The sequence below is a fragment of the Emydura macquarii genome, unplaced genomic scaffold (assembly GCF_026122565.2).
Source record: "Emydura macquarii macquarii isolate MOO-44397 ecotype Brisbane River unplaced genomic scaffold, CSIRO-AGI_Emac_v2 contig_3366, whole genome shotgun sequence".
NCBI classification, from domain to species: domain Eukaryota; kingdom Metazoa; phylum Chordata; order Testudines; family Chelidae; genus Emydura; species Emydura macquarii.
This window is the reverse complement of record NW_027133503.1, coordinates 44,798-59,320: the sequence shown is the minus strand read 5'-3', so window position 1 is coordinate 59,320 and position 14,523 is coordinate 44,798. Positions and strand designations below refer to the sequence as shown.

Here is a 14,523-nt window from a genome sequence, read left to right as displayed (position 1 = left end):
TTATTGTCCATTAACTATCACAGCCCCAGGGATTGTCGTTCCCCACAGAGGTGGCCAGTCCCTCTTTAAAACTCGATTCCCTCACAGCCTGGCTGCCAATCAGTAGCAGTGATTCCACGGGCTCATGCTGCACTGGGTGGAAGGAGTTTGCTCCATAGGGTTTATCCCCTGTCCAAGTGCTGGAGACAGGGGTGAGCCCGGCCCCCAGCTCTGCGGGAGCAGGCGAGGGTGATGGCTCATCACAGCCTCCGTGACGGCCTCGTGCCTTTGCCAAAGCTGGCAGAAGCCTCGGTGCAGCACCAGGTCTGGAATGGGCACGTGAAGTGTGTGAGGGAGGGGGTGTCTCAGCAGGTGGGGTCAGGGACAGCTCACCACGGCAGGTGTTCTCACTCGCACCCCTGAACGTGGCTTTCCCAGAGCTGGACTCGTAGCCATCCATGCAGCTGCAACTGTAACTCCCAGGTGTGTTGGTGCAGTGTGTGTGGGGTCCGCAGTCTGCCCGGCTCGGCCCCAGACACTCGTCAATATCTGAAACAGAAGAAGGGGAGGCTCTGTCCAGTCCTGGCAGGGAGACGTTCCCCGTATCACCCCTGCACTGAGCTGGGTGACAGGACCCAGGCGACTGGGCCTCTTTGAGGTTTACAATCAAAGGCCTGATTCTCAGCAACTCTCAGGCCGCACTAGGCTGCTCTGGCAGCGTAACGGCCACTTGAGAATCCTTTGCCCTGAACAAGGGGCCACCCCAGCTGTGGGATAATCTGCCCCCAGGAAGGTCTCTAATAATCAGAGGTCGGCATAAGCCCAGAGGTGGGATGTTTTCCTCCCTCCCAGAATGATTGTCCATTAACTATCACAGCCCCAGGTATTGTCATTCGCCATAGAGGCGGCCAGTCCCTCTTTAAAAATTGACACGCTCACAGCCTGGCTGCCAATCGGTAGCAGTGATTCCATGAGGCTAATGTCGCACTGGGTGGAAGAGTATTTCCCTGTATCTGCTTTGAATTTGCCACCTTTCTGAGTCAATGAAATCCATGCTCTGCCCCCTTGCTCTCTGGTCTTTTTAAATCTTGTGATTTTCTAAACCAGCGATTCTCAACCTTTTTTTACAGAGTACCACTCGGGTCAGGTACAGTCAGGTCAAGTACTGCTTCACCTAACTGTACCTGGCCCGAGTAAGACTCGGTAAAATTGCGGGGTTCCGTGCAGGGATCAATGCCCTCCGCCGAAGCCCTGCCGCCGTTTTGTGCTTTTCGGCTGCAGAGAGGCTGGCACTTTCGGCGGCAAGGGGGGAATGGTCGGCGGCAGCGCGGTTTCTCTGCGGCGGAAAATGGCTGGGAATAGGCGGCAAGTGGGTTTCGCAGCGGGGGGGGGGGAGGAGGAAGCATTAGGAGGAAGAGAGCTTATTCGGCAGCGGGTGGGAAAGATTCGGTGGCCGCAAGATTTCACGGCGGCGGAAGGGAGGGGATTCAGCAGCAGCGGTCTTTCTTGGCGGCGGAAGGGGGGGGATTCGGCGGTGGCGGGCAATCTCGGCGGCATCAAGGGGGGGGATTCGGCAGCGGAATCGGCGGCGGGGTTTGCCTCGCGTACCACCGAGCCGTCTTACGCGTACCACTGGTGGTACGCGTACCACCGGTTGAGAACCCCTGTTCTAAACCAATCTCGTGATTTTTTTGAATGCTTGGGATCGTCGTCACCGGAGACCCACTGAAGCCAAATGAAGTGTGTAGCTGTGCAGGGATGCATCTAAGCATGTGCTTTGCTAAATCGGGTTCTCAATGAGCACTGACAGAGACCAGCAGAGAGAGATTTAGCAGCTGGCAGCCTCTAGCATCCCCTGGTAGAGACACACCAGCACCTAGGTATCCTCTGCCAGGGGACTTACGGTGGAGCATGGGCCAGCTTCACCAGCCCAAAGGAAGCCAGCTTCACCATGCTGATGGAAGCCAGGGTGTCTGAGGGAAGCCTGGGTTGGGCTGGCAATGCCACTCACAGCATGTGCCCCCGTACAGCACTGCCCAGGGGAGCTTGGGGGTGGGAGTGTCCCCCAAACTAGCAGCCGCATCCTCTAGAGCCATGGGTGAGGACGGCTGCCTGGCCCCAGCGGGAGCTGAAACACTAGGAGACCTGGGGTGAATTCAACAACGCTTCAGCCCAATTCCTGGAGCCGTGACCGGGGCCCCTTCCCAAGCTCGGGTTTGGGGGTAGGGGCGAAGAAAGGGCTGCCCGGATGCTGTGTGCTGGGGCCAGCGAGGGTCCTCTCCCCACTCCCTGGTGCATCCCTGCAAATCTAGGGGTTTATTCTCAATCCAAACACCCAGGGCAGGGGAGATCCTGGCCCCCATGCGCTGTCGGAGTGGTTGAGGATCACAGCTGATCACAGCCCCGGTGCCTGGATCGGGCGCCTTTACTGCAGCTGGCAGCAGTGTCTGGTGCAGCACCAGGCCTGGAATGAGCGCAGAGGTGCGGGGGGAGAGGGGGTGTCTTAGCAGGGCATAGCATGGGGTCAGAGCACAGCTCACCATGGCAGGTGTTGTCACTGGCGCCGCTGAACATGGCTTGCCCAGAGCTGGACTCGTATCCATCGATGCAGTTGCAATAGTAACTCCCAGCAAGGTTGATGCAGCGTACGTGGGGTCTGCAGTCTGCCCGGCTCGGCCCCAGACACTTAACATCTGCAACAGAAGAGGGGACGCTTTGTCCAGTGCTGGCAGGGAGACGTTCCCCGTATCATGCCCTGCACTGAGCTGGTTGATGGAACCCAGGTGACCGGGAGCCTGTTGAATTTAAGAATCAAAGGCCTGATTCTCAGCAAAACTCAGGCCGCACTAGGCTGCTCTTGCAGCATAACGGCCACTTGAGAATTTGGTGTATTGAAAATTGTCCATTAACTATCACAGCCCCAGGGATTGTCGTTCCCCATAGAGGTGGCCAGTCCCTCTTTAAAACTCAACACATTCACAGCCTGGCTGCCAATCGGTAGCAGTGATTCCACGGGCTAATGCTGCACTGGGTGGATGGAGTTTGCTCCGTGGGGTTTATCCCCTGTCCAAGCGCCGGAGACAGGGGTGAGCCCGGCCCCCAGCTCTGCAGGAGCAGGCGAGGGTCACGTCTCATCACAGCAGTAGACCCGGTGCAGAGCCAGGCCTGGAATGGGGAGTGTGTGCATCACATCTCAGAGCCACCCTCTGGGCCAGCCTGCTGGGTTCCAGCTATGGCTGTCTGCACTGCCAAGACTTGAGCAGGGGGCGAGGCCTAGTGACACCATGAGGAGATGGCTCAGTGTGGCGCGGCAGAAGGAGGAATCCTGGTTAAAAGACAGTGTGTCTCATGGCAAGGTAGCACCCGGAAGCAGAGGGGGTGAGGGAGACTGAATGGACAAATGGACATAGAGGGACTAAAACTCACACATGAAGGGGCCAGATCCTCAGTGGGTGTAAGCTGGCATCACTCCTTTAACATCAGTGGAGCTCTGCTGATTTACTCTAACTGGGATGTGGCCCTAAACTTCCCAGTTCCAAAGAGTCTGGGTTTTCTCTTCTGTTGGCAAACCGTACAGTCAGCTGCTCGACCGCACTTGGGTTGGTTGTGCAATACATTCAAGAGACCAGATAACCAGCACCAGTCAGGTCCATTGCTAAAACAATTAGCCCAGCATACATTGGTCAACACTTGAGATATAGATTTAACCTCCACCTAAACAATCCAGCTATTCCCAATGACCCAGATCCAATTATTCCCCACCCCCAATTACAGTCTCAGTAATGCCACTGAGAGCTGCCAAGCCTGCGTCAGTTTCATGGCAGAGACACATTCTGTGTGGGGCTATCATGTGATGGGAACCAATGCGTCACATACAGCATTACATTCTGCCAGCCAGGGAACTTACCCGTCGACGTTTGGGTGCTCCCTGGTGGTGGAGAGGGGAATAGGATGAGGGGGAGAAAAACTTGAAAGAAATAAAAAATAAAGATGTGATTTTAAAATGTTATACACAGAAATAAGCAACAGAATGGGGGGGGGGGTCTTCTGGCCCTGTCTATGGACCAAATTTTGCTTGTTTACCCCACTGTGATTCTGCTGTAAATCCAGTTAAGTCAATTCTTTCATTAAAAACTAGGATTATTGTATAATATGCAGGAACTCCAGCTTTGTGCCACTACGGAAAACTGGGTTAACCAGCTACCTGGAAATTCCACTTGTGCAACTGCCACCTGTCACCACATAGCACACTCATCAGTGTAAATTCCAACTCGAGGAGTCACACCCGCTCTCCCTCTGATCGAGCTCGCACGCTAAAAATAGAAGCGTGGCCGTGGTAAGGGATGTAACAGGAGAGGCTCACGGCCCGGACTATGATCCCATCCAAGAGAACAGCTACATAAACAGGGGGGCTAGTTCCTCCCCCCACCACGGCAACACTTCTCGTTGTAGCACGTAGCTAGATGAGAGCTATGTCTTCTCAAGCTGGAACACTCACTTTCCAGCTCCAGTGCAGACATTCCCATAGACCCCTCTGGATTCTCCTACCCCACCCTTGAGTTCAGCCCATGGCCTTCGTTCCACTCACCCAATGGATACGTGTCACCGCGGGTTCCCATGGTGGCTCAGCCGCTAACGGGAGAGGACCAGCTCTGAGGAGTCTGAGCTTTGCAGCCTCCTTATCTTGGAGAAATTGGACAGGAAGGCAAGTTATCTTACGTCGTGTTGCATTAGATCGTATCAATCAACAGCGCTGCACACAGGACAGCACTGCCTTTTCACCACGCCCTGTTCTCCTTCCTTCTGACTGACCGCATCTCCCAGTCCCAGAATAGTTTGCTTTGCTGAGACACTGAGAACTTACGGGGGGAAACTGAGCACAGTGCAGAAGGCCTAGCACCATTTCATAGAATCACAGAAATGTAGAGTAGCAAGGGAGCTCAGGAGGTCACTAGTCCATCTCCATGCGCTGTGGCAGGACCTAGCACATCCCTGGAAGGTGTTTGTCCAACCTGTTCTTAAAATCCTCCAATGATGGGGATTCCACGACCTCCCTAGGTCACCTGTTCCAGAGCTCAACTATTCTTAGACTTAGCCCTGGTCTACACTGGTGACTTAGGTTGACTTAAAGTCACTTACATCAACCTACTTACACCCTTGTCTACACTGGCACGACTCTTAATTTGAATTAAGGTGCCTGGAAAATCGACTTAATAAGACCACCTCTGCAAGTGGCATAGCACCTAATTTCAATTTGTTAAATTGATTTAGTGTCAGTGTAGACACAATGTCACTTAAATCAAATTAATTGACCTCTGGAATGTATCCCACAATGCCCCTTTTTGACCAGTCTGACAGTCATGCTGTGCTGCTCAGTGGTCACATTACCAGGAAAAGTCCCCTCCACTCAAGCTTCAGGAAGATCTGAATTTTCATTGTCTGTGCTGGCAGCGTGGAGAGAGCTTTGTCACTGTTCTCCGCATGACTTCTGCAAAGCCAAAACACGCTCTGGCATGGAGTCGACCAGAGGTCTTAGATCACATCGGGCTGTGGGGCGAGCAGTCTGTTCTGGCTCAGCTTAGAGCCAGCAAAAGGAATCTGGACATTTATGGGAAGATATCCCAGGGCTCGCTGGAGAAGGGACACAAGAGGGACGCTCAGCAGTGCTGCATGAAGATCAAGGAGCTGCATCAGTCGTATCAGAAAGCCAGGGAAGCTAACAGCCGTTCTGGCTCCTCTCCCCAAAAATGCTGGTTCTATGATGAGGTGCACGCAATTCTCGGTGGCAATCCCACCACGGTGCCGCCCTGCAGCATTGATACCTCCACTAGGCCACAGTCCATGGACAATGAGGAGGACTCTGTGGACAACAAGGAGGCTGAGGAGAGCAGGGTGTCCATTCTCCCAGAAAGTCAGGACACATTCCTGACCCCCGAGCAGCACACAGGACAGCACAAATGATCCCGAGGAAGGCACATCTGGTGAGTTTTTTTTCTTCTTAGCATTTCTGTCCTTTTACATTGGGTGGGGGCGGGGGCACGAAGGGGATTTCAGGCATTTTGGTGACTGTACTGGGGGGTTACCCAGCGATGAGTTTTTTCTTTTTGATGAGAAATGCTACGTTTATCATCAGTTGATATCTCACAGAAACTTTCATGTATGTAATCTGTTGTCCTTCGCAAAACTTTTCAGGGGAGGACTGGCTTGTTCCTCTGTTCAAGGTAAGATACTTCACTACAGTCAAGGGAGCCTGCATCATGGCGGAACACTGCTGGTACCTCGCAGCGTCCAGCAAATCTGTGTTGTAAGCGTAGCCTCCCCTGCCCCATGTTATGTGCAGTTCCTCTCTGTAAAGGCTTAAAATACAATCAGAGCTCCCCCTCCCTTCCCAACCACACCACGTTGTCCTCAGATCCTCTCTGTAATGGCACAGTCAGCAGACAATTCTGGGACGTCAGGAATAGAATGAGCCTCTGTGTTTGCCCTGTGCACTGCATGGCGATTATTGGCTATATTGTATCAGGGGATCATTATCTACATTGTTACATTTGTATCATGTTCTTCACTATGCTAACAGTGGCTACCTTGTTATTTTCCTTTCCTTCTGTAGACACCTCGGCATTGGACCGACCCTCAAGAAATGCTGCGGGAAGATTCTTGCAGATTAGAAAGAGGAAAAGAAACCCAAGAGATGACATGTTTGGCGAGCTCATGAACGCCTCAGCTGCTGCAGAGACAGAGCAAAGAGCGTGGAGGCTGACCTGGTCCCAGAATATGGACCTGGACTGGGAGTGTCACCGAGAAATGGTGGAGCATGATGGCAGTACCACGCAGGAAATGCTGCGAATCATGCAGGACCAGACAGACATGCTCCAGCAGCTTGTGGAGCTTCAGAAGGAGTGGAGGCAGGACAGAGTCCAGCTGCAGCCCTTCCATAACGCTCCTCAACCGAGGGCTTTGCTGCCCTCCCACTCCCTTCCCCCTCCCCCCCCCAAGAGGTCTCGGAGGAGAATGGCCAGGCTGCCGTACGTGCTCGCTTCCACCCCGGTGCAGGTGAGCAGAAGGCAGAGGCAGACATGCTGACTGCTGGACAGCAAGCTACCAACCTACCCCTTGAGACAGTGAATGAACACTCTCCCCCCTTCCTCCATTACTTGAATGTTAAGAAATAAAGATTTGCATAATTTCAACACGTTTCTTTATTAAATCGTCTCTTGTTCAGGAGGGATTTGGTTTCCACAGATATCGTTTGCATGGGGGGGGGGGGGCAGGTTCACCAAAGGCAAACAACATACAGGAACAGAAATCAGTCCTGCATCTCATTGCAGAGCCTGGTTTTCAAAACTTCCCTAATGCAAAGCGCTCTGTGATTAGCTCTCAGCGTAGTGCTGGCATCTGGCTGCTCATAATTGGCGGCCAGTCTTGCTGCCTCCACAGCCCAACCCTGGGGGAACCTCTCACCCTTCCCTTCACACACATTATGAAGAACACAGCACACAGATATCACACAAGGGAGGTACTTCTCACTCATGTCCAGCCTAGTGAGGAGACTCCTCCATCTACCCTTTAAACGCCCAAAGGCACATTCTACAACCATTCTGCAACTGCTTAACCTCTTATTAAAACACTCCTTGTCACTGTCAAGGTGACTGATGTACAGCTTCATTAGCCAAGGGAACAAGGGGTAAGCAGGATCCCCCAGGATCACTATGGGCATTTCCACACACCTGATGTGAATTTTTTGGTCAGGGAAGAAAGTGCCCACCTGCATCTTAGAGAACAGCCCCAAATTATGAAATACACGAGCATCATGCACCTTCCCAGAACACCCCACATAGATGTCAATGAAACGGCCCCTGTGATCCACAAGCCCCTGCAAGACCACGGAAAAGTACCCCTTGCAGTTTATGTACTCGGTCGCTAGGTGGGCAGGCACTAAGATAGGGATGTGAGTCCCATCAATCCCTCCCTGCAGTTTGGGAAGCCCATCATGGCAAACTCCTCCACTATGTCCTGCACATTTCCCAAAGTCACTAGCCTTCGTAGCAGAAGTCTATTTATGGCACTGCACACTTGATTCACGGCAGTGCCCACTGTAGATTTACCGACTCCAAATTGATTCCCAACCGAGCGGTAACAGTCAGGGGTTGCCAGCTTCCACAGAGCAATGGTGACTCTCTTCTCCACCGTCATATCTTGTCTCAAGTGAGTATTCACACGCTTCATGGACGGGGCCAGCTCCGAGCACAGTTCGAGGAAAGTTGCCTTTTGCATATGAAAGTTTTGCAGCCACTGATCATCATGCCACAGTTGCAGAATGACACGGTCCCACCAGTCTGTGCTTGTTTCCCTGCACCAGAACCGGTGCTCCACGGGCTGCAGATGACTCGGTACAGCCTGCAGCAATCAGGAATTGTTCTTCTCAGTGGCTTGTAGCAGGGCAGCCTCGGTGGCATCAGTGTTTCTGTGGTTCAGCTTCTTCCTCTATTTCTAAAATACTCGATGATAAGCCGCGATGTATTTGTCACGCTCACAATAATAGTGCAGAGTTGAGCTGGCTCCATGTCTCTGCAGTGGTGGCGATCACAGGGAGTAAAAAAACAGCATGAAAATGTTTTGAGGGTTGGGGGGGAGAGGGGAGAAGGGTGGGCAAAGCAGCATTGCATCATGGGACGATGACATTCATCCCAACAAACACCGTGGCTAGCTGCACTGTGGGATAGCTACCCACATTGCACCGCTTTGCAATTCAAATTAAGGCTGGTCAGTGTAAACACTGGAGATCTGCTCAAACAGTGTAGTGTAAACACGCTGCTGCAATTTCTAAAAATCGGCTGCTGAAAGTCAAAGTCGACTTCCCGCGGCAGTGTAGACATTGCCTTAGAAAGCTTTTCCTAATATCTAAGATCAATCTCCCTTGCTGCTAACTAAGCCAATTTCTTCTAGTCCTGCCCTGGGTGGACATGGGAACCAAGTGATCACAGTCCTCTTTATAACAACCTTTTACATATCTGAAGGTTGTTATTGTGTCCTGTCCCCTCTCCTCCTCCGAGCCTTCTCTTTTCTGAACTAAACATACCCAATTCTTTCAACCTTTCCTCACAGGTCAGGTTTTCTAAATCTCTGAGTGTTAAGTAGAGGAGAACGGTCACCTCCCTTCTTTTACCCACACCACTCCTGTTAATACATCCCACAATGACATTTGCCTTTTTTCAACAGCATCACACTGTAGACTCACATTCAGTTTGTGACATGCCAGGATCCTCAGACCCTTTTCTCCGGTGCTGCTGCCTAGGCAGTTAGTCCCCGTACCTATCCTTTGAGTAAGGATTTCCAACCAGCTTTGCATACCCTTTCGCCTCAGGTGGGCTGCCACTACCACCATGCAGTAACTGTGCCCAGGCAGTCTTTAGTAGGATGTGGTGGGTCAAGGCGATCTCCTGTGTCTGGGCTTTTACCTTCCCCAGCTTCGAATGTGCCCTAGCAGAGGGTTACTGCCCTGGCAGTTTTTTCTAGCCAAGCAATCCTGGGAAGAGAGTGGGATGAGCCTTGAATGACGGGTTGCTGGGTACATGAGGCAGGGGAGGAGGGAGGCAAAGTCTGCAAGAGGGTGGATGGGTTCGGAGCCAGGCACATCCTGGACTGAGGAATTCACCCACATCCAGCGAGTGAGCGCGGCCGCTTGAGGAACGGAGCGGTGTACAGCTGGGAACTACACCCACTCTGGAGGCTCCGGCAGAGATGCTTGTAAGATGAAGAGCGATGGGGGTAGTTGACCTCTTAAATGCAGTAGTGCCTAGCAGTTAGCCCACTCCACCACATGGCACAGCCCTTTCAGCAGCTCATAGAGGGAGACCGGAGGAGGTAGAACTAGCGAGGCAGTGGCACTGGAAGGGAACAGTGATCGGAGGAGGGCTCCTGACCCTGGTGCTTTAAGGGCCCGGGAGCCTTGTAAAGCGGGTGGGACAAGGCTCCCTGGTGGCACTGGTGTAATTAAACCCACCACACATGGGTGTGACCACATGTGACTAAAGATGTGAGTTATTCTCTGGAGAAAGAATGAATAACCCAGGCCCCAGGAGGGGGGGGGGCTTTGAACGACCTTGGTCCAGGAAATTGTTTGCAAAGACCCAAGAGGTGCTGAGCGCAACGTTCTTGCAGGGCCATGGCGGCTCACGAGCAGGTGTGCAGGAGCGGCACAGCCACACGAATCAGTGCCGTGTGTAAGGGGCTTATTAGCCCCTCACTGACACTTAGCGGGTCTTTTGGGTCGGCATCTCCTGAGGAAGCAGGACCCTGAAACAGACACAGCCCCAGGGTCAGTGGGGAGAGGCCAACTCAGGTCAGCCTGATTGACAGGGTGGGCCGGCCAATGAGGGAGCCAGGAGGGCGAGGGGAGTCCCGTCCTCCGTGTGAGCTGGAGCTGCCTGGGCCTGCCTGGGCCGAGAGCAGGACCGAGCTAAGGACCGAGCTAGAGGCCAGAGGAGAGGCCCAGGGAGCTGAGCTGAGCTCACAGCAGCAGGTGGAGCAGGAGCTGGGGCCGGGCTGGAGCTGGAGCCGTCCGGAGCCGGGTGCGGTGAGTGAGCGGCTGGGGGGAGCGAGGGGTGTGAGGTGGAAATAATAGTTCTGTTTATGTGCCCTTCTTTCGGCTGTAAATGGGAAACTCCATCGTGGATTTAGATTCCATTTTAATTCGGCTCAGACAGGCCGGATGCTGACGCTTGGCAGGCTGCCAGCAGGCGAAGTCTGCCCAGTGACAGCGAAAACCTAAGAAACGGTGCCAGGTGCAAAGCCCAAACAAAGCGGGAAAGTCCCAGCAGTGGATTGGCTACGCTCAGCCCCTGGGAAGTTATTTAAGACAGCGAGTGCCAGGGCCCGGGGCTGCCCATCAGAGCGGGAGCGTGGCTGGGTACGGTGTTCTGTGCAGCTACGGACTAAGAACGAGAAGCAGACAGGGCTAAGAGCAGAAGCAGACAAGGCAGACTTACCTGGCGAGAGCCGGTTCCAGCGCAGGAGATGGTGACGAGCACTCCCTGGGAGGGAGAGAAAAGAAACTGTAACGACCGTCGCAGACTGAGGGGACCAGAGGGGTGTGTTCCAAGGTATTGGGCCTGGGGTTCACTCCCCCACCCTGCCTCGACACCAGTGTTTGTTATGTCTGTGGTAAGTGGGAATCGTGTTTCTGACACGTCCCAAAATATTTGTGTTTGGTTGCACCTCACTGGGTGTCAGTCTCAGTCCATTCACCCAGCAACAGAGCTGGTGATCAGGTCAAACAAATCAGAGCACATTTTGACTAACAGGGGGGCCCTTGGCAAGGCCTGGCGCAGGGAGACGCCCCCAGCCCAGAGGCCTCGCAGGCCAGACTGGGAGGGGGATCGTGACCCCGACGGGGGGAGGGGGGGACAACTCTGCGGAGAAGGGCCCTGCCCCCTAGAGCCGGGGGGCATGTGGCCACTGCTAGAGCCCATGTCTGACTTTCTGCATCCCTGAACCTCAGCCAGGCCTGGGCAGAGGCCTGCAACGTGTGACACAGACTGTGAGCATCCCTCACACCCCAGAGATGCTGTGTGGGGGCCCCGGGCCAGGGGGCAGTGCTGAGTCCTTTCTTTTAACCTTCCCCCACTTTTCTTATGTCTTTATTTGCTGTTTGATTGCTGTCTGTTTAATACATTGTATTATTTGCACTGTGTGCAATGATCAGTGGGTCAGAGAAGCGCCCTGTGCCCTGCAGTGGGGACTCCCTAGCCCCTACCCTAAGGGACCACGGCAGGATTGGGGGTTGAGCCCCAGGAATCCTTGGCCCAGCCTTGTCGGGGTTACAGGGACCCCCCCACACAGGAGAGTGGGAGGGGAGCCCTTGAGGTCAGGCGGGCCTCTGGGTAAAGGGAATGGGGGCAAGGACTCAGATCCTGTCACTAGCCAACTCTGCTGGGGTAGTGCATGAGCCAGGAAAGTTCCCCACAATAGCAGCCCATTCCCCCGCTTACACATAGGAAGCCTGACATAACAAGAGCGCCTGAGGAAAGACACAGAAACAGTGAAAACCCCAGAGTGTGAACTGCCCAAGTGTTTCAGTTTAGGGCAGACATCACAGGGGAGGGAGGAAGTGGGGGAAAGAGGCGGTAAAGCAGATATTGGGACCGGTGCCATATTAAGTGGAGGTGAAAAGGGCAATAAAAAATGAGGCCCATTGATCAGCTGTTACCAGCTAAAAGTTCAGGGTGGTTACAGGACCATGAAGCTAGCAAAAGCGGTGACAGGTTTTGTTGGCAAGTGGAAGTACCAGAAATTGGTAGCCAGGAACAAGAGAGTGAGAATGCACCTGCTGGGGGTGATCCAAACAATATCTCTCCTGGACCAGCACCGCTGGCCGCAGCAAAATCACAGCCTCCCATAACGCTGAGCTTGTGACTTTTTTCGTAAATTGTGTTAGTTAATTAAGGCATTGACGGGACGCAGAATGTGGCATATTGAAAACGGTGTGAAGATTACAAGCTGTCATTTTACATCTGAGAGGGGTTTTCCTTGTCCTGTGTGAAGGGTGGGGGGCTTTGTGAGGCACGGTGAGTTGTGTCCGGCTGCTTTAGGGATCAGCTGACTCTCTGTAATAGGTTGGTGGATTTCTGGATTATGCTGCAGCCTTCTAGGAAGAGCATACATGTTTTTGGTTTTAATTTTCTTTCCCTAACTCTGGACTGTGACCCACTGAGCTCAGCGATATAAACAGGAATTGAAACATCCTGGCCAACCCTCGGCCACAGAATTTCAGGTCCCCCCTGGGTCAGCCCCGACAGAGGGAACACACCTCTTTGCCTGCAGCTGGGCCCCCAGAAAGCTGAAGGAAGCTCTCGGACTCAAAAGGTGAGGGCTTCTTTCCTGGCTGTTGTCCACGTACCTCCAAACCTTCCAGCTCCCCAGGGTTGCTCTTCCATTGTAAGATACTGAGGCTCAGCAATGTGGCAGCTGGGTTGATAATTTGCAGCAGGATTCGAATCCTAAACCGCCACCTCTTGAGGCTAAGGAGCAGCTCCACCACCTGGCAGCAGCAGTAGGCCGTTATAGCTGAGCAGCTCAGCCACCAGAGGATGACATGATACACTTTGCTGGTTGATTGCACCTTTAGAACAGGCAACGTCATCTGGACTCAACTGTCATTTATTTGTTTTTTCTGAACTTGTTGCAGTTGAAGAGCATAAGTAAAATTCAAACAGCCTGATCTGACCCGAGCTGGAAACCGCAGAGGAGGGTCATGGGGGCCGTGGGAAGTAGACAGACCTCTGGAAAATTGCTCATCTTCACCATCCACCCTACACATCTCTCTGGGTTCGCACTGTCAGTTCCCCCAGAAGGTCTGTAGGCTGACGTTCTTGCTAATTTTCTTCTCTACCCAGCATCACTTTTCACCCTCCTACCCGGGCTCCTGCCCTGCTGCTAAGGAAGAATGGCCCTGAGATGACCTTGGGAGCTGGCAGATATTTTCCCCTCCCTTCCTTCCTTCTATTGTAACAAATCCAGCTCTCCCCAGGCCTGTTCAGTGCTTCACACAAAGCCAGCTCAGAACATCGCAGCCACAACGATGAACCCCAGAGCCATCCATTCCAAAAGCCCTGGGGCCTGAGCTGACAGAGAATCTCTGTTAGCATCATAGGGCATATGACACACAGGTGAACAGCTCCAAAGCCACTGGAATCCCCATGGGTGTGAGGAGTCAAGACAAACCGAAAATCCTGGGATTGTCATTTGAGAGTGTTATTGCCTTGACAGTAATGAACTCCACTTGCTTGGGCATCAGGGAAGGGCTGAGACAGAAGGAAGAAGAGGACAATGGCCTGGTGATCTGAGGTTTGCAGAGCAGAGGGGTTGATGGGGGACATAGTGCTCTGAAATGCTGGCAGTACCTAGTGGATACCGACCACCGGGCCTCTTCAGCAATTACCCTGTCCAGACCTTGATTAGCAGCCAGCCTTCCATGGTGGAACATGCTTAGCTTGTGCGCATTTCACAGCTGGCCCTCATGGAGGATAAAAGCCTACCACTGCTGCCATCTAACTGCGGTGAAGATCTGGACTTTGGTTCTGCAGGTTCTAAATTCACACCCGGTCGCTGCCCTATGGTGGGGATTGTTACAACATGAGAACTTGGTGAAGGAGGAAGAGAACCAACAGGAAGCACTGAGAGGGAGCAGAGATATGAAAGAGGAGGGAGAAGGCAGTACATTTTGAGGGCAAATATTGATAATGGCCTCCTTTGTTAAGGGCATTGAGATCTTCTGAGGAAAGGCACTACAGAAGCGGTAGGGATTATAAGGGGGCAGGTCCCGGAGGCTGATCCTATCTACCTCCTAATCGAGGGGTCAGCTGCTGTTCTGGAGGTGAAAGTGTCTTGTTGATGTCTCCTCAACCACCAGGCCTTGTAATGACCTAGGGAAGATCCCCCTCTGGATTTCTGACCAGAAGCAGCAATCAGCAGTGTGTAATAAACCAGCAGCTTCCTCTCCCATGCAGAGGTGGCCGTGTCTGGGGCTGAGCGGAGCAGAGAGCT

The 14,523-nt window shown here is 53.1% G+C and overlaps 1 protein-coding gene across 1 annotated transcript in view; it reads right to left on the bottom strand.

Moving 5' to 3' along the window:
- Window positions 1-10: 10 nt before the first annotated feature.
- The window catches only part of LOC137143936 (adhesion G protein-coupled receptor E5-like), a 34,661-nt gene continuing 20,148 nt past the window's right edge, over window positions 11-14,523 (bottom strand). Inside the window, exons 4-6 of the mRNA XM_067534012.1 lie at window positions 2,520-2,672; window positions 373-528; window positions 11-210 (exon numbers count right to left, since the gene is read on the bottom strand). Of these exons, the coding sequence (XP_067390113.1) occupies window positions 11-210; window positions 373-528; window positions 2,520-2,672 (509 nt within the window). The remainder of the gene's footprint in view (window positions 211-372; window positions 529-2,519; window positions 2,673-14,523) is intronic.